The 24,925-nt window shown below is 44.7% G+C and overlaps 1 protein-coding gene across 2 annotated transcripts; it reads right to left on the minus strand.

The window, feature by feature from the left end:
• Positions 1–383: 383 nt before the first annotated feature.
• Positions 384–23,389, minus strand: thbs2a (thrombospondin 2a). 2 transcript variants are annotated; one of them, XM_035400795.1, is made up of 23 exons: positions 23,102–23,388; positions 22,437–22,505; positions 21,262–21,815; positions 20,277–20,361; positions 17,071–17,270; positions 15,481–15,621; positions 15,064–15,157; positions 14,110–14,280; positions 12,605–12,781; positions 12,217–12,390; positions 11,994–12,121; positions 11,085–11,237; positions 9,200–9,418; positions 8,579–8,686; positions 7,865–8,024; positions 7,092–7,210; positions 6,689–6,923; positions 3,952–4,179; positions 3,512–3,783; positions 3,048–3,145; positions 2,810–2,949; positions 2,199–2,229; positions 384–1,938 (listed from the first exon to the last, which is right to left on the minus strand). In XM_035400795.1, the coding sequence occupies exons 2-23, from the start codon at positions 22,498–22,500 to the stop codon at positions 1,935–1,937; spliced, it is 3,555 nt and encodes a 1,184-aa protein (XP_035256686.1). In that variant the 5' UTR covers positions 22,501–22,505; positions 23,102–23,388; the 3' UTR covers positions 384–1,934. The 2 variants fall into 2 exon arrangements, with proteins under 2 accessions (XP_035256686.1, XP_035256687.1); XM_035400796.1 differs by lacking the exon at positions 2,199–2,229 and having other exon boundaries at positions 23,102–23,389.
• Positions 23,390–24,925: the final 1,536 nt, after the last annotated feature.

The following is a 24,925-nucleotide window of genomic DNA, read 5'->3' on the forward strand; positions in this document are numbered from 1 at the left end:
GGAAGGACAGCTTTTGCTGATATTTATCAAGCTTGGCTGTTCATTTGAATAATTCCCATTTCCAAGGGCACAAAACATTTAGGGAAATGTCATTCGTTGGCTTCATTTTTGTTTAGTTACTTTGTTTTCAATGTTTTCCTTTGAGGGTATGAATTTAACTGCGATACAGGTATCAGTATTCCAAGCAGTTTAGATCAGCAGAAATAGCTCTATATTGGTATCATAAAAACACTATTCTGAGGCAAAAGAAAGAGAATTAACCACAAGAACAACATCAATAATAATAATTGTTACTTGGACTTCTAATAACAATAATACTAATCATTAGAATGACATAAAATATTTATTTATGAAACAAGATAATCTCTCTTAACACTTGCACGTTTGTTTTAAAAATGTATGTCAAACAAGGATATCAGAAAGAATTTACATTTGTGCATAAAAAAATATCATACAAAACACAAAACATAATATGCTAGCTATTAAATATAAAAACAATAATGCTATACATAACAAAACAAAACAAAAAAAATCTAGTAGCTATACATTGCAAATGTCTTGATCCATATGATTCAGCCTATTCAGGTGAGAGAGTAACCTCTGAGATTACATTTCCTTTAATTACCGCACAGGGTTTAATTTCTGGCAAAGTAAAAACACAAAATAACATCTGTCTGCTCCATCAACATGGGCCCCTGACACCAGTACATGATTTACTTGCTTTTAAGTGTTGTGACTGCATCCCATCTGACAATTTATGTCCCACAATGCTCTCCTTCAATGATATATAAGCACTGGCTGATGAAATCAACACAGTTTTTAAACCTGTAACTTCTATAGCATAGCATTCTTAAAGTCGCAGTATTGATTTCGCACTAGCTCTTGACCTGATTCTTTAGAGCAGTCACAGTCTGCTTCCAGCCAGACAAAACAAAAACCATAAAAAATGATATTGTTTTTGTCTTGTAAATTCTAAGAATTATAGAGTGCACAGTTTTAATGTAATACTTTTCAGGCAAATATATCGATCAAGCATGTGCAATGTAGCATTCCCAATGAAAATGTCTTTAAATTGTATTCTGGCTTTAAAAATTTAGTTGTTTGCACTTCAATTGTGAAATCTTGTCAGTGTGAACAAATAAATAATTATTTACAATCTGACAACAACAACAAGAACAACAAAAAGGAAAAAAAGACCTATTAAAAAAAACCAACAAATCACTTTTAATGTTGGAAGAGAAACATAAATAATTTACAGAAGAAATTATAATACACTCTTAATATAAACATCTTCATCCCCCTGGCAATAATAATCTTTCAAAAAACACTTGCTTGAAATTAACCCTTCTTTGGATATAGAAACTAACAAAAACACACACCAAACTAACCTTTAAAAAGGCACATATTCAAGATGGCAGGAAACAATGTGGTAACGATAAAAAGCTATTTGTGCAATTAAGATCATTGATGCTGTGTGGTGAGAAAAGGGAAAAGCAAAGTCACTCAGACTGAATTCTGTGAACTAATATTTGTCAACTATTGTACCTGGTCACAAGATGTTCTTATATTGAGAGTGAATGAAGGTCATGCTGATAAAAAAAATAATAAAACAACAAAGAACAAAATTAACAGTACAAAAAACGGAAAAAGTGGTTGTACAACTTCCAATTATCCCTTTAAAACACTGACAATGTATGTGTTTTGCATGTTCCCCCAAAATTTGTTACATATCTAGAAAAAGGGTGTGTCATATACAAAATGGTTCTTCCCTCTGGTTGGTAGAGCAGAGAGCAAGGATTGAGCCCTGAGGTGCTTGGAATTGTGACGGTCCATTTGATTGGGTGAGCCAGCAAGGGGACCGGCTCGATGACAAGGAAGTGACTGAGGTGAGCCTATGCAGCGCTGCATCAGTTCCAATATCAAATGCAGCTCAGTTATCTACAGAAAAAAAACATGACTTATTACAAACATAGAAATATTTCTTTTTTTAAAAATTCTTAATTCTGAAGGAAACATGAAGCAATCCGTGCAAGACAATGCGTGTGACAAGCAGCATTCCCATACTTGAATAATTGTGAACTTATGAATTATTAAAAGCTGTTTATAAGCACAAGACTGAGACAGTGAGGCAGGTGATGAGCAGAAACGACACGTGTTGCAACTGCCAACACAGAACAGACACTCTCTGCCACCATTACCTTTTGAACATAGAGGGAAAATCCGGATTATCTGAGAGTTGAAACAAAGTTTAAATGTCTTAAAACATGGTTTCTTTGCATTTCTGGATCTGCATTTCAAGGCTAAAATAACGACTGTCCACAAAAGTGCAGGTAAATTATTTTCATTGCACAAATGTATAAAATGACTTTAATATGACTTTAATTGTTGGAATACTGTAATATATAATGAACTGAAAGTTTTCTAGCCTCTGTAGTCTTTCCCTTTACGAAAGATCATCAGTTTTTATACATTCAAATATTGGCACAGGAGGTACAGGGGTCATATCACTGACACAAAATGAACAGACTGAGCTAAAGTGTTACTTAATTCACCTGTACTTGTCCATTCCATTGCCCTAAATGGATATGTATGCAGAGAATAGCTACCTGGCAGTCCACAGCAAGTTTTATTATAAATAAGGAATGTATTTGAATATGTTTAAAATCCAGAAGGTTTATATTAGTGTTCCAACATGGCTACCTAGCTTTCTTGTGCAAATTCATTGGTTGTGTCTAATGACCAGAAGTATTCAGGTAACTGTTTTTACATGTGTTAATGAAAGTATGGAAACAGGGCATCCACAACTCACCTCTGCATTCATATTTGAGGTCAGAGAAGAAGACAAGCTCTTGGGAAAAGACAAACAGCCCTAGCCGACCTCCAGCAAAGGTTGTGTCGTAGATAGGCCCTGAGTCAGCCATGATCTGCTTCCCTTCGTAAACCACCACCCTGGGAACAGATTAAAGCATGGTCAAATCTTCCATTTCTCCCATGATGCATTCTGTTTGCCACATGACCAGCCCAGTGCATGATCGGCGATTACTCACCTAATGAAGCCGGTCTTTGGTCTGTGGATCAGGTGCCACCTGTAGGCTGTGTAATCTTTCCAGCCAATGTTCTTGGGGTCATGCCATAAGGTGCGGACCTGAAGGGCGTTCAGAAAACAGGACACCCATTCAGGGGCCAAAGTAGGGAGCAACTCTTTTCTTGGACCACATTGTGGAAGAAACCATTGGTGGATCATTTGGGGTGGGACCGTTTACTCGAATAAACAACTACTCACCAGAATATTTTTAAGCGCTGAGAAAAAATGTAATCGAAAAATCGGAAACTTTTTTTTTTTTTTTTTGCATCTTTCAAAAATAATTGCAATATTAACAAGTGAAAGCATGTATAGACTACATGTTTACTCCCCCCCACCCTCATCAGCAATCGCTCCTACCATCCTATCCTATTATCATTAGAGGAAGAGAAGTGAATTATGGGCCATGGCTTTTCGCCGGGCGCTCACCTGTCCCGCGGTGTTGCCCGTGTGCCACAGCGCATTGCGCAGGTGCTCTCCGGTGCCGGTCGTGGAGTTGACCACTTTGAGGGAGACGCCGGAGATGCCGAAGGCCTTGGAGGGCTTGTCCTCCCAGTATGTCTGAGTGATCTGCTTCCACATCACCACGTAGAAGCGGCTGCTCGACTGGTACCCGAACACAAAGCCCGCGTAGTCGTCGTCCCGGTCCGTGTTCACATAGAACGTGCCGCTGAAATCCACCGCGTTGAACTCATCAAAACCTACGACAGTGAAACACAGTAACATCAGCTACTCATATTCAACACCAAATTATTATATGAGTGCCTGTTTTCAGTCACACAACCTGTCCTATGAGCCACCACACCAGAAGTATAACCTTCAGGGAAACACTGTGCAGATATATGTTTATATGGCACTGTGTCACTTACCCACTGCAATGCCAGGATCTGAGTTGGCAGTCTGCACCAGCTCCTTGCCCTGGTGCCTCACCACCCAGTTGGGATCGATCTGCGTCGTGCCCTTGGGATCCAAGTGCACCATCTGGAACTTCCTGAAGTCAGTCACGCTGATCTCGTTGTTTTCGGGGCAGACGTCGAAGATATCGGGAATGTTGTCGTTGTCAAAGTCGTCCTTGCAGGCGTCTCCCCTGCCATCTCCTTTTGAAGGGAACAGAGCGGGAAACAACATCAGATGAAAATACTGGCTGGCCCTCTGTGTGAGTGTGTGTGTGTAACTGAAGACATCAGGCTTAAAATCAGGAAGCAGCAAACCCCAGTTAGCCAGACTTTGGCAGGGGTCAAAGTTGATGAATCTAGGTACAGCTCACAAAAGCAAAACTTACCCTCCAAAAAATCCAAGTAATTACCACTATACCCAATGGTATGTTTGTTTGGTTGATTCATTGGAAGTCTTACTGAGACTGCATACTTTAAAGCTTTGGTAATCTTACTTGAAGCGCTCCTTTTTTAAAAAGCAATGGAAGAGGCTGCAACTGTCTAGTTCTGGCTCACGTTGAATTTTCATTAAAATGAATGGGAAAAAAACGATCCCAAGTAGCAAACCTAGCTTGAATTCAGTAACCTCTGCCAAGTCCAATAAGAAACATCAGCCATCTTCTCATGTGATACATGTAACTCTCTTACAATGTGAAGTCTATTAAAAACAGGCGTGGCACAGTGAAGCTGAAAACCCAAAGGTTGGCTCATCGCACAAACACTAGCCCTCGATAAAAGCAGACTAGCTACAGGAAGCCCACAATAAAAGCAGACCCACTACAGGAAGTGGATTCTGCCTCCACTTTGTTATCATACACCGGCCGTATCAAGTTAATACCATGTGAATAAGTCTGAAAAGGGAGAAAGGACCTGGCAGAGGTGCTTCCTTCCAAGAAATAATTTCCTGTTATGGTCACAAACCAAATCTACTTCACTTCAGGCAACACTTGTGATGGCAAAGTTAATCAAACAAGTTCATGTCTATCAGAATGATGGCTTCATTGGCAGGAGAGAAATTTATTCAGTACGACACTGATATCATGTGGTACTCACAATGGCCCCAGGCCCAGTTCCCTTCCTTACTTTTAAGTCTCTGCTTAACTTCAAACAAAATACATATTGTGCCATGGGTCTGAGATGGGAGACAGCCAATCACAAATCATCACTGCTGTCCCTCCAGGCGCCAGGACAGGCTACTACAGTAACAGCGTTCCTTTCTGATTTGGCGAGAAGGAAATGAGGCAAATCACATGGAATACACAGAGATAACTGTGTTTGTGCATGTGTGTACACATGTGTGTGTGTACACATATGCATGTATGTATATATGTGTGTGTATGTACATTCGCATGTGAGTGTGTTATAGCATGTGCGAGTGTGAGTGTATATTTATGTGTGCGTATATCCGCGTGCTTCTGTGTATGCAGTCCTGAGCATTTCTATGCACATGCGCGCGCGCGTGTGTGAGAGAGCCTCACAGGGAGGACATCCCGCAGAGCAGACGGGCAGGGCCCGGAATGTTCCTCTGTTTACTGGAAAACCCCTGACTTACGGCCTGGCCTGCTCTCCAGCTCCTGGTTGGCCTGACCCTGGCTACTCCGACGGTGATTTCTTTCACCGCTGCTATGGCTTTGGCATGAGGAAAAGAACAAAGCTCTTCCAAAATAAATAGATCTTCAGTTGGGTCAAAGTGTGATGGAAGATTGGGCTCCATATGACTGTGGTGGCATATTTTCTTTTTCACGCAAGAGATTACGTGAACAATATATTCCACATAGCCCTCTTCTGGGTTTCAGTGTTTCAGACGTTTATGGCCAGTGTCCCGTTGTGTCCCCATTCTCTGCCCATAAAAAAGTGATTTGTCTGCCTTCTGGCTCTGTAAACAGACCAACAGATGCTGTCCAGGAATTAGCATGCTCTTCTAGTAATGTAGGGTTCAGTTGTGGATTCTGGTGCGTTGTGGAACGTCGTTTCCAGAGTGAGACATTTGACCTTGCTATGCTGACCACGGTACCGCTTCTCTTTTGTTCCAGTTAAATTCCCAAAGGCTAAATTGCTTACATAATGACTGAATGTGTCACATGTCAGGGTTAACCAGTATTTTGAAAGCTTATAATTTGAGGTTTCTACCTAAACCTTTTTATAGATTTGAGATATTTGGATTTAGAATTTTGAAGTCCCATATCAGAATTTTTTTTCTTGAATGAAAACTTGACCATGACCAGAAATTTCTGAGGATTTGCCTATTGTTCAAAACAGTAAACAGTGCCGCCCTGGATAGAGGGCAACCACTATGCAAAGAAACACAGGAAGAGGAAGACATGAAAGGTACTCATGGCTATATATTTAAGGTGGTCAAAATGGTATACTGGTATTGTTTCTACTCCATTATTTATTATCCAAACAGATGTCTGCGTTCCTGACCTTGAATTATTCTCGCCATAAATTTGCGCAGCTGCATATTTTGTTGAATGATTCAGGTTAACTGCCTCATCCCAAAGGTGCAACAGCAATATCCTTTTCTGGGAATTAAACCTGCAACCTCTCAATCACAGGGTCCAGATTCCCATCCCACACAGCCAACTCTCTGTTCTGCAGCACCCAGCAGTCCCCCGCCACCCCCCCCACCCCCCCGCCCCCCGCCTCCTTTCCCCCCCGCCCGATCTCTCACCGTCAGAATCCAGTTGGTCTTTGTTGGGAACCAGTCGGCAATTGTCTTTATCGTCTGGTATCCCATCGTTGTCATCGTCGTAGTCGCAGGCGTCGCCTTTGCCGTCCTTATCGTGGTCAGCCTGATTGGCATTGGGGATGTAGGGGCAGTTGTCCTGGTTGTTCTGGTGGCCGTCTTCATCAATGTCCTGGTTGTTGTCGCACTGGTCTCCCACTAGGTCATTATCAGTGTCGGTCTGAGCAGAGAATGGGAGAATATGTTAACGTTACTTACCAGTACATCTCAAAGAGGAAAGAAGTGGTCTGTTCTCCAAAAACAGAAATGATTCTTTATATTTAATACTCATTTTCCATGCATAAAATGTTCTGGAATACTCTGACTCTGCAAGCCTGCAGTCCCTCACCTGGTCAGGGTTGTGCATCAGAGGGCAGTTGTCACACTGGTCACCCATTCCATCCAGGTCGGTGTCCTTCTGGTCAGTGTTGTACACATAGGGACAGTTATCGTCCTCATTGAGAATTCCTGGAGGAAATGAAGCATGGTGGTCAGGAGTTGTTATAGGTAACACACCTACGGGCATGTGCGCCCGTTTACCGCCATCAGGGGGAAAAATGAACAGTCTGTTACTGTGAAGTCATCGAAAAAATGTGAGTCTGCTAGCAAAATCCAGTGTCGGGAACACGGCCTGCTGGCTGTAATATATTTCTTCACTGCTGGCATTAGTGCCATTCATTTACCATGATATATTGCACATACGTAAAGCACAGTAATTTATTTGCATCTCTTAACCTGCGGCCAAACATTTATTACTGTTTCTTCATCATTAAGTAGCGTAGTTATCATAAGAGATAATGTCCGTCACGTCTTTCAAAATGAGCTTGCCTCAGGTCAATCTAACTTCTGTGCCATGCAATCCAGTTTCAGTGTATTTTGAAGTAAAATGGATGACACATGCAAACTCAGTCCCAGTTACATATATGTAGCTCCTCCCCCAGATACAAGGACCAATCGGATTGGTCTGGTATCAATTAGACTGAAATTAAGTGGTATTAACTGAGCTGAAAGGTGCCACCATTACATAAGAAATAAAACTAAACCATACGTAATCAACAATGGCGCAGGGTCTTCATGGCAAATAGAGTATGCGGTGCTCGTTAAGTCAAGTGGCTCACGCACCATCACCGTCGATATCGACCGCACAGGCGTCGCCCTCGCCGTTGTGGTCGGTGTCGATCTGAGCAGGGTTGTGTTCGTACGGGCAGTTGTCGCAGCGATCGCCCACGTCGTCTTTGTCGTAGTCAAACTGACGGGGGTTGTACAGCAGGGCACAGTTGTCCTGAAAAAAAAAACAGAGTAAAGAAAAACATCTTTACAGACTTCCCTCTTGTAAATAATTATTTATTACAAACAGCTTTCTCTTGTTTTCCAGAAAATCTGGAATGAACCTCCCATTCTTTTGGCCAAATATCAAAAACAATCCCATTCTCTGGCCCAAATATCAAAAACAACCCCATTCTCTGGCCCAGATATCAAAAACAATCCCATTCTCTGGCCCAAATATCAAAAACAATAATAACAACACAAAGTGAAAGTCATTACAGGTACAGATCTGAGTTTGATTGGGGTGATATTGGCTGTGTCTCAGATCACCCATTGGTGCCCTCCATAGTGGACTCTAGCCATGGATTCAGCCATTTTCTAGAAGGTGGCTCACACCCTAGTTAGTACATTATATAGGGAACTAGTGGCCCACCTGAGACATTATAAATCTGTAGTCACTGTATTTCACAGCTGTTATTGAGCCATTCTGGCTTTAACATGAAGAAGAATTAAATGGCGGGCCGGCCAATGGTGGCAGCAGAGATAATGTCTTCACAGGAGATGTCTCACCCTTTCATCCACAATCCCGTCATTGTCATCGTCCTTGTCACAGGCATCCCCTTGTCCGTCCTTGTCAAAGTCTTCCTGGCCAGAGTTTGGAAGGTCGGGACAGTTGTCCTACAATGTTGAAAAAAAGAGAAAAATTAAGAAAGTTAAATTTAATGAACGCACTGTTTTTTTGAGAGATATTTCCCTGTTTTTTTCCCTGCTTATCATATTCTGCCTTTGTTCTCTGTATCTGTTTTATTGCTCAATAAAGTTACACACACACACACATTGCATGTATATGTGGTATATATTGTGTGCGCAGTGTAACAACAGTGTAATTATAGATCTTTACTAATTACATTTCAACATTATAGCCCTCCTGTGCAGTAGGCATATGTATTTAAATCTTTTCTAATGTGTTCAAATAGTTTCTGCTAGTTCTTCCGACAGGTTTCTATTTTGCTAATGTGAGCCTGTTCATGTTGAGTCTTTGAAGAGACATTTAATCTTAGTAACATGAAAATAATGAATCACAGCAGAATGAATTTTGGGGGAAAAAGACTTTCGACCAACAAAAAATCAATTTAATTTAAACAATGTGTGCGTGGCTGGTCATAGCATATACATATGTAGGGTGGATACCTTCTTGCAGTGAAAGGTTCCGTTGGAGTTGCAGGGCAGATTCTGATTGGGCCAGCCGTCCAGGTCTGAGTCCTCCCCGCAGATGAGTCCATCCCCGGCATAGCCAATCTTGCACTCACACTTGTACATGGGGTCGCTGAAGTGGCTGAGGTAGATGCACTCGGCATGTTTGTTGCAGCTGTGGGTTTTGTCTTTACAGGGGTTCTCTGGCTCACAAACCTGTTGGAAAAAGAGAGCGAGAGAGAGAGAGACAGAGAGGGGGGAGAGTTCATTTATTGGCTCAATTCTACAGTCTTACAGACAGATATATGAGCATTTCAATCTGGGAATCCACTGCTCAAAGGAGAATTAGTTCAGTTTCCATTACGTGAGGGCGCTCTCCTCATGTGAAATGGAAGCAGCACAATGCCAGATATTACATCAATCCCTCTTTTTATTCTGCACAGTTTTGGCCCCCAATTTGCAAAGCAGTAAGTTACAAACAAAATGATCGAACAATTTGCAGTGGGCGTGATGTAATACCGGTGGAAACACAAGGTCGAACCTTCTAGTAAATCTGCTCAATCAACTGCCTCCAATTATCAAGCTACTCCGAGCCAGATCTACGCTGATTTCGGCCCAGCAGTGCTAACTTCAGGCCAAAACTGGCACAGATCCAGCCCAGAGTTGCTTGCTATCTGGGAAGATGACAGGTGCAGAGAGATTGAATCACCTTCTTAAAAATCACACTCTAGCTGCAGGTTGCACAGATTTTTTTGCTCACTGATGGGTATGGAAGATTCACAAATAGATGGCCTTTCAGTGTAGACACACAGGCGCAAGTTATGGCTTGCTCAGCAAGTTATGGCAAAGCTTCGACCCCTTTTCTCCTTCAAACTGGCATTTCGAAATAAGACTGCTTTTTTCTTCTGCGCATTGTTTGAGGAAGAATGCATTTTGGAAGCCCATGAAACAGAACCCTCAGTTTTTCAAAGGCTATTTGTAAGCTAAAACAGAGCCCGTCGGTTTGACCTCTTTTCAACATCAAACGGCGAGTCGAATGCTTTGGAGGTTACCGCCCCCCCCCCCCACCCTCCCTGGCGGCGGTTTGTCAGGGTGCTGGAAGCCCCATAAGGCCCGAAATGAAACATATTTGGGCAAGCTGGACGCCAGAAGGACCCAGATGTTAATCAGGCTCGAGCCCGGCTCGCCGACCACTTGTCCGCGAACGACCAGGAACGTTTGCGGTATAGTTTCCGTGGGAACGTGGGATCCTGGCTCACAGAGAAAATCTCAATGATACTTGGCACGTTCATCTACTGTAGACGGGGTTATGATTGAGATTTCCTGCCAGCGTGGAGTAACTACTTCATCCATTAAGCTGTTGTTTCTGTTTTTTTTCCTTCTTCTTTGCCCAGCGAGGCGATCGCTGCACTGTCTGACTATTAAGTAATGCTTTAAGATATTGAGATAAGATATTCTTTATTGAACCCCGTGGGATTATTTTGTCCTCTGCATTTGACCCATCCTAGTTAGTGCCTATGAACCAACTCAAACCAACCAATGGAGGCTCAACAGAGATTAAGAATTATTTGCAGTTGTTTTAAGCGGAAGGGCTAGAGTGTGTATTTCTTTTTCTATTTATTAAGGATGCGCCAGATGAAATAGACCTGATTCTGATTTTAATTTGGCACTTGTGAATAGTAATGGGAGCGGTGTAAGAAGAATTGTAAGGAGAGTTGCGTAGGCAGTTGTGAATTGTGAGAGTCGTGTAGGCAGTTGTGAATTGTAAGGGGAGTTGTGTAGGCAGTTGTGAATTGTGAGAGTTGTGTAGGCAGTTGTGAACTGTAAAGGAAGTGGTATTGGGAGTTGTGAATTGTGAGAATTGTGAGTGGTGGAGGCTTGCCTGTTTGTTCTTTTTGGCGGCCTGCACGCCCATACCAAAGGGCTGGTTGCCTTTGTAGCGGGGTGGGCAGGGAAGGCAGTGGAAACCTGGGTTGGTGTTGATGCACCGCTGAACCCCGTTCACCTTGAAGCACACATCTGAGACCATGTCACACTGCGGAAAGAAAGAGAGAGAGAGAGACAGAGAGAGAGAGAAAGAGAGAGTTCAGTTATTGGCTCAATTCCCAGTGCTTTTAATCAGTCAAAGTTATGGCCAAAAGTTCTTTGAATCCCAGACATAAGAGTCATGGCTTTGCAGCCAACCATGCTTGTGTAAATATATATCATTTCTTTATTTTTAATTTTTTAATTAATTTGGCACACAACCCAGGGCGGGGCACATCACATTCCCATCATAATTTGGAATGGGCAATTGTCTACAACCGTAGCCATGCACATGTGTGAACCCCACTGCCAATTTGGGAGAGTGTAGACAATCTTCCATAGTTCTCCGACAAAACACATAGTGTCGCCAGCTGTTTCTTTTCACACTGCAGACTACAGCTAAGCTTCCATAGAGTAGAGTTGGTGGAAAACATTTCATACGCCTCTTTGACTGCAATCGAGGGGCGTCCGATTGCCCAGCGGGAGTCACTAGATAGCAGTGCATCCGACTGAACCCACCCATTCTCTGGGCAACACAATCGCCAGCTGCGCATTGTCTATTGGAGCTACTGGCCACAGTCTACACTGGCACGGTCCAGATTCGATCCGAAGCCACAAAGCTCATTCATGCACCATGGTGTGGAGCCTTAGCCGTATGAACCATCCAGCAGCCCTTATATATCATTTTTCCCCCATATCTGACCACAGCCTTATGCGTTCTGAACCACTCTCCTGCATTCACCCTCTGACATTTCTGCTTTCGCACCTCATTCATGTCCTCGCAGAAAGTGCCGTTGCCACGGAAACCAACAGGGCAGGGTCCGCACTCCCACGAGCCATCGGGAGCACTGGTGCAGACCACGCCCCCGAAGCAGGGGTTCGAGAGGCAGCCGTCTGTGAAGGGTACATCAAATAAGATAAGAGCACAGAATTCCACCAGCTGGGAGTTAAATGGTAAACTGTAAGATGAAGTCTGGAGCAGGACTCACCCACGGGACAGTCCTGCTTGTTGCACACGTCGGTAGATTTGGTTTCCCCGCTGCACTTCTTTCCTCCATACTGGGGACGGGGGCTGTTGCAAACTCGGGTGCGGCCCCTGATGCCACCGCCGCAGGTTACAGAGCAGGTTGCCCATGGCGACCAGGGACCCCAGCCTCCATCGACTACACATGGGCAAAGATGATCAGATGGGGTTGAAAGATATACATTAAGAGCAATGCATTCCCTGCAATACAGTGCATGCAGTACCTGAACAACATAACGCTGGATTATTAGTCTATGTTTAAAAAAGATCTGAAAGTGATCAACTACATGTGTGGTCAACCAGTTTGGGAATGAATTGCAGCTGTGTGAGTGAAGTTGTGTAGTTGTGCTCACTGGGGCAGGGCTTGGCTTCGCAGCGCTGGGTCTCTCGCCCGTTGCCCTCGCAGTCCTTGCCGCCCAGCTGTGGGACAGGTGCGTTGCAGTGTCGAATTCGGGTGATCTGGCCCTCCCCGCACGTCACCGAGCACGAGGACCACGGCGACCACAAGCTCCATCCCCCGTCCTGGCGAACTGGGGCAGACAATCAGCCAAAAGAATTATGAAATAACGACGACATAAAAACATGAGCGTGATTATTATTCCCATAATTAAGAAAAAACCAAGCCTGTGAAGGACTCACCCCCCTTCATTTAGCGATAGATAAACCTGTGACTGAAAGTGGGGGGGGGGAGGGGGCTAAAACACATTAGCCCCCCTCCTTCATATTATTTATCGCTCCACCTCTCCTCTGTGATCTGGTCTACCCTTTCTAAATTGACGTGAGTTTGAGCCAAGCCGTTCCTCCCAGCAGGTCACTGGCCTCCCTCCCTGGCCTCCATTCTTCCTAGAGGGGGGAGGGGACTTTCCAGCATTTGTAATGCAGTGGGAATAAGCAGCACTTAAATCATTGTGCCATTAAGCAGTCTCAGTGGGATGTACAGTATGGTGAAACACACACACACACACACACAGCCAAGTTGGCTGACGTGTTATTCCAAGGGATTAAAACTTGCCTTGGTCGACAATAATAGAAATTCTTCTGAAAGGTTCAGCGGGTTTCTTTTCACCAAATCACACACAGTAGAGGGGTGTCAATGGTCAGTAGTATCAGGTTTCTTTTACCAAAAAGCTCCAACTCCACCGCCCCACTGCTGGGCCCCACAGAAGGCTAGCATTCAAAAAGGACCCATCCTGTGAGGCCAAAGTCTACAGAGAGCCATGGTTCAACCGTGCCCCATTTTTCTGTACCTCAGAGAACCAGGGTTCAGTAGGCCCCACCCCACTGCACTGCATTGTACAGTCAATGGCTTGGTCCTCCTGACCTCATTCTCTAACGTCTCCATTAAGGCACAAGCAATTCTCCCACCGCCTTTCCAGCTTCTCCCTCTATCCTTTCCTCTCTTCCTTTTTCTCTCCTATCCTCCCTTCCAGATCCAACAGCTGGGTTATTACCATCACCCTCGAACACAGCCTCTCTCACACACACATACTGTAAGGACATGTGTACACATTTGCGCATGCCTGTATAAATAATGACACAGTTTAAAGCATTTCCATGACTGGAGATGTGATAATTATAACTACCTGTCACCCCTGATCTCTCATGTTGTACTAGAGTCTATAAGGTGACCGGGGCTGATGCAGCTTTTAAATGGAGAGTGAGCTCCTCTATGTTAGTACTGAGTACTACTTAAACAACATCTATACAGACTATGTATGTCCTCTGTGTAACATACATGGCCCATGCTACTTGATGTAGTATACCCCTTAGCAGTGTAGTATAGACAAGAAGCTGTAGTCCTATCATATTCGCTGATTAACTGATGTTTGTATGTAGATTTGATGATGTCATAACTCACCGCGGCTGTCACATTTTCCCAGACTGCACTTGCGTGTCTGAATGGAGGGCCCGGCACAGGGGTTGCTGGTGGCGTCACACGACCTGCCTCTCTGCTGCGTTCCTGTTCCACAGGTGACCGTGCATTCTGTCCACTCAGACCAGGGGGACCAGCCATCCTCGCTGTCCATGGCTGTTTGCCAGCACACACAGACACACACACACACACACACACACACACATACACGCACACGTAAGCAGGCATGGAAAAATGTCACGAGATGAATCTTTAAAATATGCCTTATATCCCTAATAAGCAATTAATGTACTTCTATGTTTCCATACAAATATAGACTATATAAATAAACATCTCTTTCTCGCTCTCTCTCTCTCAATTCTGAATATCTGCTGGAATGTTTATGTTTAGCTGCAGTGAGAAAATTGCTGGTAAAAAGTTTCTGCAGCTAGGCTTTCACATTACATCATCCTCCTCTGTCCAAAGTGGCCAGTTCAGAGCGTGGGTGCACTAGTATTTGCAGTTAAGGACGGGAGGTTTGAAGCAGCAATAAACCATGTGGTTTTCCTTTATAGACACACACTTTTCGTTACAATAACTGCTGTCTGTTATTAAGACTTAATAAACAGGGAGAGTTACTTATTTTGTTTTTTTTATGGTTCGTTAAGGTTGATAAAAAACATGAAGGGTGTGCGTGCATGTGCACGGGTGGTGTATGTGTGTGTGTGTGTGTGTGAGTCAGTGTGTGACTGTGCTTGTGCGGGTGCATGTGGGTGGATTTCACTTAAGGATACAAACAAATCCACTTCTCCCTCCAAAGGCACCGCGCCCAGCTATTTTGTTCTCAAATTAAGCCTTTATAAGAGCGAACTCGAACGTCGTAAATGTAGAAGCGCGTTTTAGCGTGAGAAGGCCCTCCGTTGCTGAAGGGCCGCAGTGGCTGAGCGGAGAATAACTCACGGAAACAGGCGGGACAGCACTCGCCCTCGATGAAAGAGGGGCTGGCACACGACACAGCGGGACACGTGATCTGGTGACACACGATCTTGGACTCCTGCGGAGGGAGCAGCAGGCGCTGTTACCAATTAGACCCCAGCAAACTGACTCCAGTCTTTGTGTTAGCTGGCTGCAGGCTAAGCTGGCATCCAGGAGGCTGTGCGGTTATTCATTCGCCAGAAAGGGCTGACTCTTTCAGGGATAAAAAGGTGCTGTACATGTCATTTTAAAAGTGTGTTACAAGGGAGAAACTTGTCACACCCATAACAGTGTTTTAGTCCTCTTACCACGCCCTGTCTGCAAGCCGACATTTTGACCCTGCATACCCCCTGCCACACCCTCTCCACCCCTCGGCCACGCCTGCCCCACTCCTGGTCTCACCTGGCAGGTGCACTTGGTACAGCTGTCCACGGTCCAGTCCTCTTTGTCCTCGAACAGCCTGCCGTCCTGCCAGCACATGTGCTTCTCCTTGGAGTTCTTCATTTTTCCAAGAGCGTCCCGCATCACCGTGTTCTCCTCAGTCTGAAGAGAGGGGACAGACACACACACAAACACACACACACGCACACACACAAACATGCACACACACATACAGACACGCACATCACTCAACTTGCCAACAGCTTTCCAAACTGTGTTGCAGAAACACAGTTCCTAGCATGCAGTGCTAACTGTTGACCTCAGTGAAGATTTTGAGTGAGCTCATCGGTGATTGGTGGAGCTGTCGGCTCTGTATTTACAGTGAATGAGAGAGTCTGGGCCGTGTCCTCTGTGGCTCCAGCACAGTGATGGCAAAATTTGCGCACTGTAACCTTTGACCTGATTGGAGAGGAATCCTGGCTGCTGTGCTTAACCCCAGGGAACAGTCAGTGAGTGTGTGCCAGATTCCTCTTTTATGAGGATGTGGATGTGTGTGTGTGTGTGTGTGTGTGTGTGTGTGCAGTGTGAACAGTGCCTGGCTGAGGCACACCAGTCAGTCTGGAAGAGCCTGGTGGACCGGAGCTGTTCAGCGGTTTTCCCAGGATCTCGCCCAGACAGCCTCTCTCTCTGCCGCGCGCGTCTCCCAGAGGAAGAGCAGAGCTCCTTAAGCAGAGCCAAGCCCGCCAGCGCTCCCCCTCGCAGCCCGGGGAAAACGTCCTATCTACCCAGGAAATGAGCTGCGAATCAGCCAGGGGACGGCTGCACTTCCACCTCGTCCAGCCCACCGCTGGCCTGGCAGGCAGAAGCAGGGCTAAACGCTTTCTGCTGTGCTCGCAGCTTTCCGTCTTTCACTCGGCTCAACTCTGTGTTACGTTGTTTAAGTAATCGGAGCCCTGAACACGGTTACTACGCGTAAGATTGGAGGCACTGGGTGTGAAACTAAAAACTGTGATTCCCATAAGACCTCCGTCTCCACTTTAAAATTTGTCACATAGATAGTATCCTGTACTGAAACTTGGGGAGTGGTAGAAGTGGAGCCGTTTATCCTTACTTGAAATTGATATTTCATAGCCTCGTAACATCTTCATTTGTTTCAAAGTAACCGCCAGATTAACTGGACAAATTGCATTCATTTCCCATTACCACTTCAGACGCTCCCTGAAGTGAACAGCTGGCTCAGCAGATTGCCTGGCTCTGAGTTCTGACATCCACTTTCCCACCATCGCTCGCTGACTGTCTTTTTCTGACATTTAAAAAAAAACATATTTCTACTTCTATCTCTAAATCTGTTTGGATAAAAAAAGTGAGAGGGGTAAGCACAGCAGGGGTTGCCATCTCCATTCTCAGAGAACAGGGTGTTTGTGCAGGTTTATATTTGCACCAATGATACCGGCTCAATTTGCTGACTAACTCTATTATGGTTCAGATGGTTAGACCACCATGTCTGGGTGAAATTAGACCATAGACCGTATGAACTGAACTAACAAAACGGCAGAAGTTGGACAGGCAGTGCTCCTTGCTCTCTGTCAAAGTGGACCAGCAGAGACTCACCACTTTCTGCAGACCGTCGATGAGGTTGCCGACGACAACGCGGAGGCCCTTGAGCTCCTGGAACAGGCTGCCCAGCTCCTCACAGGAGCGCTCGCACACGTCCGGGCTGGCCTTCGCCGTCTTCTGCCCGATGAAGTTGGTGGTGATGGCGGCGCTGGCGTCCACTATCTCCGTGGTCTCGTGCATGGCGTTCACTTGCTCTGGGGACGGCGAGAGGAGAGCGGAAGGAAGGTCAGGCTCAATGAGGAAGAGGAAGGAGGAAGAGGAGATGGATGAGGTGGCCAGGCACAGCAAAGAAAAAAAACACCTGGGTGCTTCTGATGAGATTGGAAAACCATGCCACTGCAAGTAAGTCTTCAGCACCCTGGGGATGAGAACGCACTCAAGGGCCTTTAAGGAAAGTTAAGATTAGCATTTTATCGGCCCGTGCGATTTGACACGCATTTTACAAGCCGACATAAAGATGGAGTGAGCTAGAAACAGCCACACAAACCACACATTTACAAGGGCAGGAGAAGCACTGTTAGCCTTCGTCCTCTCATTTTCAGCTTATTTTAAGAACCGCTGGTGAGCCTTCGATTTTAAAGCAGAACCCCATTTGAGGATTCTATCAGGATCAGGATGTCTGGACAGAGTTCACTGGAGTTGAAGGCCAATATTGGGTGAGTCATGGAGCTGCAGGTACCAAGATTCATGGACAGAACCTGGTAACATCCACCATTTTATCTTTTTACACGGCATTTAAAAAAGGAAGCGTCTCTATCCTGCTTCTCAGGTGGGACGTACACCTTCTTCTCATCAAGCCGGATTCAGTGACTTTAAAAAGAAGCGAAGGTGGCCTCGCAGTCAGGGGCTCCACGTGTGTGTCTGGGCCCTAATCAGAACCAGCACTTTCGGTTTACCACAGCTTCCCATCTGTTCAGACACACCGATGTAGGTCACCACACGAGACGTGCTGCCCGTCCCGCTCTCAGTCCATCCAGCAGCAGCGTAAACGCCGCGCAACAACCTTTCCCACCAGATGAGCCTTTCTATCGTTTGGGCCAAGTATCCAATACCCTCCCTGCTCCATGTCACATGACCTCTCATGGGAGAAAGCAGAAGTCATTCAATAATGTGTGTTAAGGATGCTTGGTTTAAAAATTGAACGGAAGAAAAGTCATCGGGTCCTATCAAGCATTTTGTATCTTCCTTTAAGAAGCATTCGCAAATATGCTTTGCCTTATTCCAGAAAACTTCCAAAAAGTACTAAAAAAAAAAAAAAAATCCAATTAATTAGATCAAAACAGATAGATAAATGCATATTAAACCACTGCAGCTAAATTTACTGATGCATCTTTCAGACAGCAGCCTTGCATTTCCTTTAAGATTAACTGGGTCCCACTGAGCGACCTTCGAGGGGCACAGACCGATTCGAACCATGGGCTAAGAGACCAGGCATGAATTAGTGACCATTTCACCCGTCAGCCATGTAGATCCAGCGAGATGGATGGAGGAGAGGGGACTCTAAATCACCAGGTCATGTTGGCCTAGTTTGCCTTAGAAACTCCCCCTGGAATCACAGCTTTATTTTCATTTTCTTTTTTTTTTGCTGTATCTGGCGAACTCATTTACAGTATATCCCAAGTGTGTGTCGAGCTCACTCTCTCTGCATCTGTGTGTGTATGTGTGTGCATGTGTGTGTGTGTGTAAGTAAGTGAGTATGACAGAGAGGAGAGAGCAAGAAAGGGGGGAGAAAGAGGCATAACTGCAAACCACACAACTGCTTCCCATTAAAAAGCTGGATAAACTATTTCCTACGTGGCACTTTTTAAAAATTATAACAGTGACTTTCTGTGCTGGCATTAAAAAATCTGGATGCCAGGGAAAAGCTTTGTGTGTCTAGACATTTTTCCACTCTTTTCCCAGCTCTGCAGATGGGAGATGCTGTGAAGCATTCAGAGTGTACACATCCAACACAGAGAGAGATAGAGAGGGACAGAGAGAGAGAGTGGTTTGCCTAAGCAGGATTTAAAATGCACTCCCATGTCGATAGGGATGCTAACTGCGTAAAATGGAACCTGTAGCTGTCAGCCCTTGGCTGGGCCGAGGGGGATGCTGGCCCAAAGGAAACTTCATTTCCCAGGGCATCTGGTCTGTCTCAGCGGCCCTCCCCCCGTCAGCATGGGGCCAGGGGCCTGTAGGGCACCCTGCCCGGCGTGAGCACAGCTTCACCAGAGAGGGGCCACACCGCCCAACATATGACCTCACTGTGTGTGTGTGTGTGTGTGTTTATGTTTGTTTGAGCGAGAGAGAGGGAGAGAGAGAGTGTGTGAGAGTGAGAGAGGGAGAAAGAGAAAGTGAGAGAAAGTGAGAAAAAGTAGGAGTGAGGAACACAGAAAGGAGTCTGTGGGTTTGCCACCAAGTGAGCTACCACACTCCCTACTCATTCTTTTCCCCACCGAGGCGAAAGGGTGCGCAAATAAAGGCCAGAAACCGCTCCTCCTTTTGTTCTGAGCGCAAAATGGCTGATCTCGCGCCAGCAGGCCGCCCCCCCCCCCCCCCCATGTTTCTGGTAAGCATGATGTAGTACAGTAAGATATTTCCACGTATCCAATTTCCTGACCCACTTAAATCTGGAGCTGAAGAAATCAAAAACCCAATCTGGTGGGGAGGGGGATTGGAGGCGGGGCAGGGGGTAATAAAAGGTTGGCTTTCAGAGTAATGTGTGATCGCTACACCAGGACAGGGAAACCCAAAGGAGCCAAAACCATTCACCTGAGACAGTGAGACTCTACATGAACTATCTTCTTGGAAATTCACTTTAATATTTCTTTAAAAGACATCTTATTTGAAAATTCTCTCCCTAATTTGGAATTGCCACTTTTGCCTCTCAAATCACTGCTATGCCACCTGTACAAAAACTATTTTCAGCAGTAGCTGGAGTGTGTGTGCTCCTCCTGCTTGCTGTGAATAAGTGACTGTTTTTCACACTACAGGTCACACGGTGCAACAGGATGGTTATTGCCAATTAGAAAAGAGGTAAATCTGTCTCTAATATTAACCAGTAGCCTGTAGGTCTCTGGCATGACATTAGCAAGAGCTAATGGAGTGGTAACCTGAGAAATTTCAGTTGACTTAAATCCACCGTAAACGAACAGTACCTTTTAACATCTTTAGGGTGATGGAAAGTCTATTTTATTGGTGCTGTGTAAAAAAACCCTTACCTGGCTTGCTGACCTCACAGCCTTTGTTTCTCAGGATGTCGTCCACCGTCGTGTCAAAGATGAAGCGGATGTTCTGTAGCAGACCCTGAGAGTGTGAGAGCATAAAAATTAGTCTAGTCTTATTCTTGCAAAATTCCATTAATAAAAAAAAACTGCTAGTGTGAACAAAAATGAGTTCAGTTTCCGTCAACAGACACTTGAAAAACAGAACGGTTCTTTGGCTTGTACCCATTGGTGAACCCTGTTTAGTTCTTTATGGAACCCACTATGGTAGATGTGAAAACCATGAAAGCTCCCATATTTAACCATTTAGCCCACCAAAGAACCATTGAACTAGACAGCGTTCCTCTGTGGGACAGCCTTTTGGAACACTTTCTTCTGAGAATGTCGTTTGGAGGTGGTGGTGTTGGTGGAAGGGGAGGGTGTTTCTTTAAACAGCAGCTGAGTCTGTCATTCACTCCCATGTTCTGTGGTTTGTTCAGTGGTAGACAATGTGTCAGAGATTACAGGCTAGGCCAGTGGGTTTTGCGAGATGCTTATATAAAACTGCTCAACGATGACACAGTTCAGCTCTATTGCAAAAACCTTAATTGCAACTCAAAGCATTAAAAGCAAAGGGCTCGTTTTTATGCAGTTCTTAATTTCAACAAAACGTCACGCTCGTCTGACCACACCAACAATAAAGTGGCAGTGGAAAATTTGAGAGTATGCACTGTTTACGATCTACAAAAAAGACCAAAACGAGGCTGAGAGAAAATTTAAGTCAGCTTTTAGCTGCCTACCATTGACTCCAGTCACCTATATGTTAAAACTTAAAAACAATCACAGGGTTTTCCTCTCTAAAGCAAACCACAGCAATTGGATGAAATCACTGATGAAGCACTAATAGGATATGGCAGCTCCACCCGACCTTATTCTCTCGACACCAGGCAATTTGTTTTAGTGGCCCCTGCTGGCCTGGAAGTGTGAATGCGGGCCCCCTCACCCTGAAGTGGTTCTCGCGGATGGACCCCTTGGCGACGAACATCCGGCTCCCATCGGCTCGGAGGTGCTCGTAGAAGGGCTCGTCCAGGATGAAGCTGTCGATAAGGCTGCAGCCCACGTAAAGGTTGGCGTTCTCGCCGTGCACGTGCAGCGTGATGTTCTTCCACTGCGAGTCGGACAGGTCCACGTCCTCGAAGGACACCACGTTCTGCGAGCCGCCGGTCCAGTACACCAGGTCCAGGGTGTTGGCGCGGCCGTTGGACAGGATCTCAAACTGGCGCTTCGTGCCGGGGCCCTCCAGGGCCACCAGGGTGCCCCGAGAGCCGCGGTCCTGGCGCATGGTCGCCGCGAACACGAAGCCCTCATTGTTCTGGATCTGCCGCAGGATCTGCTTCAGCACCGGCGCCCTGACCGAGGGCAGGTGGTCGAAGCGGATGAAACGGTACGCGGGCGTGTCGGGGTCCTGGCCCCGGAAGAGTTTTGCGCCCAGAGTCTTGCGTGTGACGTGGCTGACTTCAAACAGGTCGAACATGGTCTCATCCTCCACCTCTCCATCTGAAGGCGTAAGTGTGGGCACGTGGGGAAGGGGAAGAGCAATGAGGTTCAGAGCAATAGCAATGAGGGAAGAGCCACCTGACTAAAACAAATCACTGTGAAACACCACAGGCACAAATTCCTGGAGACCAAAGCTGACAGTTGCAGCCCCTAACAAGTAATTCTATCCTTTCGGGGCATTTATTCAACAAATGTGGGTGAGATTCTGTTCTGGGGGGCTTGCCTTGTAATGAATTATATTGATAAGTATAAGCATATGTTTTTAGAAAATGTGAAAAATAGAACATTTTCCTTGCAACAGCTTTAATTGAATTATATACTTCAACAGACCTCATAGAGAAATTAAAATTCAATTAATTCTGCAGGGCTTAAGCCCACCTGCAAATACTCCCACGAACGCTAAAAAAATCAAGTTTCTCAGCATCACATCGGCAGTTAAATCCTATTTACTCATTCAGTAGGCTCCTCTTTATAAATTGACAAATTCCACCGTTAAAGTCTTTTTTTTTTTACTTTTGAAAAGACCGGCTGAACTAGCATACATTGCCTGATGTTTTACGTGTATTTAAACCACCGGCAAAGTTGAGCTACTGTGGACAGACACACAGAAAAACCTATTACCTTGAGCCGCCGCCGAAACGTACAGAAATAACACGGGCAGCCAGTGGACACTTCTGAGAATCATAGCTCCTTCAAACACAAATGACAAAATCAAATCAAAATCACATTTGACATGCATTCACAACCGATTCACCAGGATCGACTGTTCCCCCAATTTGGTTAAACAAGATGTTACCTACGAGGTGTCTTCTGTTTCCAGCTGTTTTCTTCTGATACATTTTATTTGCTTCAGGTGCTTCATTTGCTTTAAATTGTTATTTTTTAAATCGCGTTTACTGTCGAGGCAGAATATTATCGTACTAGTCAGATGACAAATTGACCGCACTATATAGCGTTTATTCCCATTGAAGAGTGACAGTAGCCACTTTACAAAAAGAGTCAATAATATATATATATATATTAAAATTAATCTAAACACAACATTAATCGTATTGTAGTGCCTTATACACGTGAACACACTTTAATTGCATTTTCAAAAGTTAACAAAACACCGTATGTGTGTTATCTTGTCTTTTTTTCTTTTTTTAAAAAGAGAATTATTGTGAATCAGCGCTATTTCACAAATCTGATTGTCATCATCGGATGAATCAAATACGAACATAAAATAAATGCAAAAATAAAGAGAAAATGAAGATCACCCATGGTGATGGAATATTTCAAATTACCTGGTACAAAAGTACAATCCTGGAAAATAGCTCCACAATGCCCAACGAGGAGACAAAATTGCCTTCTTATAAATATGAGACAATCAAAAAGTAAAATAAAAAGGTGCGCAAAATTCCAAGTCCACTGACCCCACTAGATCCACACACGACAGGACTTAAGTGTTAGTGACTTTGGAGCTACTGCGTCTCCCTCTTATATACGGATTACTATGATGCTGTCAATCACGGTGTTTGGATTTGGTGTTGAGGCGGAATTACATAATTCCGCTCTGATCGCATAATTTGCTCATATACCTGTTTGCGAGCGGCAGTGCCGTCCCCCGTGACCCCCGCCTTCCTCTAACTCCCACCCCCGAATCAAGCCCACTTCATTTTTAAAGAGCCCAATCGCAAACTGATGTCAGGGAGGAGTCTTGATGGGGGAGAGTAGTGGAAGAAGAACGCACTCACTCTGGCTGCAGGCGCGCTACTTCCCACAGAGGCAGAAGCTGCTCTGCGCGCAACGTGTCTTCAAGACCCTGAATGTGATTTATTTGAGAATATGTATACTCAAATGAATGCTATAAAATAAATGCGACGTACATTTTATCTCCTAAAATTTCTCTGCACACAGTACGTGATATTATGTGTCCGTTAATTGGGATGAACTATTGTTAACCCTTTATGGTGTAAGATTAAAAACAATGTGTGATTAAAATGTTATTCACGGAACGTTCTAATGGTGATGAAACAGTCACTACAGTTAATTGAATGTAATTGAGTTCTGGAACACTGACTTTAAATTTTGAAGAAAATTTTTATTTCCCAAAAATTACCTACTCTTCAAAGGTTTTTTTTTAACGATATAAAATTGTATTGCCTCCCATTGCAAATTAAGTTAACGTTACTGAGATTATAATTATGGAGGAATTACGGGAAGTGACTGGGAAGAAATGCCAATGATTCACTTAACCTTTCCGGACCTCTTAACACGGGGTTCCAGGATGTCCCAAAGTAATATTTAAAAAATGCTCATAACTTTCAACAAAAACATCCAATGGAGGCAACGCAGGAAGTACCAAATCATTCAGACTACTGACGCGTAGCATTGTGACACACTGTGGTTGCTTGATTTAATGCACTTAACAGCGGCTGCGCATTTTACACCTCAGTGGCGAGGGATCAAGCCAAACAAACAACGTACTAGAACAGGTCGTTTAGTCAGTAGTTTCATTAACACAATGGTTTCCACTGGCCACAATGATATTGGGGAAATAGCGCATGCTGAACCAACGACTGGACTTTCTGTCGCGTATTTTTGAGTTCGAACAGCTGTATTGGAAAGTCGGCAGTCTGTGTCTAGAAATACATTTTTTTGTTGTTCGGAGGTTCTGAACTGTGCGGTTTCGGAAAAGAATGACTTGTCTATTTCTCGCGAAGAATCACACATTCCTGGGTATCTGGGGAACGATAATATTAAAGAACAGCGAGCTCCTGTGCGTTAATAAGCGCGCTTTCAAGACAGTTGTCTGTCCGCGCTTTTACGCACGGGGTGAAAAGAACGTACGGTGTCAGATACTATTCAAGGACGTGACGTTTTCATCAAGACAGTACTGTACCGAAAGATAAAACACAAAGTCTTACAGTTCAGTTCAGTTTTGTTAGAAAAGTATGTGTATTTTCCTCCTCAAAAATATGTATTAAATCTTGGAATATCTATCAACGCACGAGGCATATTTAAAACAGACAATGAAAGTGCTTCCTCGCGTTGCATCCAAGATGAATCCTGACAAAAGAAGCCAGAAGAGACAGCCAGCATCCTGTTGTAATGTTTCTGTTGGAATT

Source organism: Anguilla anguilla, chromosome 18, assembly GCF_013347855.1.
Source record: "Anguilla anguilla isolate fAngAng1 chromosome 18, fAngAng1.pri, whole genome shotgun sequence".
Lineage (NCBI taxonomy): Eukaryota > Metazoa > Chordata > Actinopteri > Anguilliformes > Anguillidae > Anguilla > Anguilla anguilla.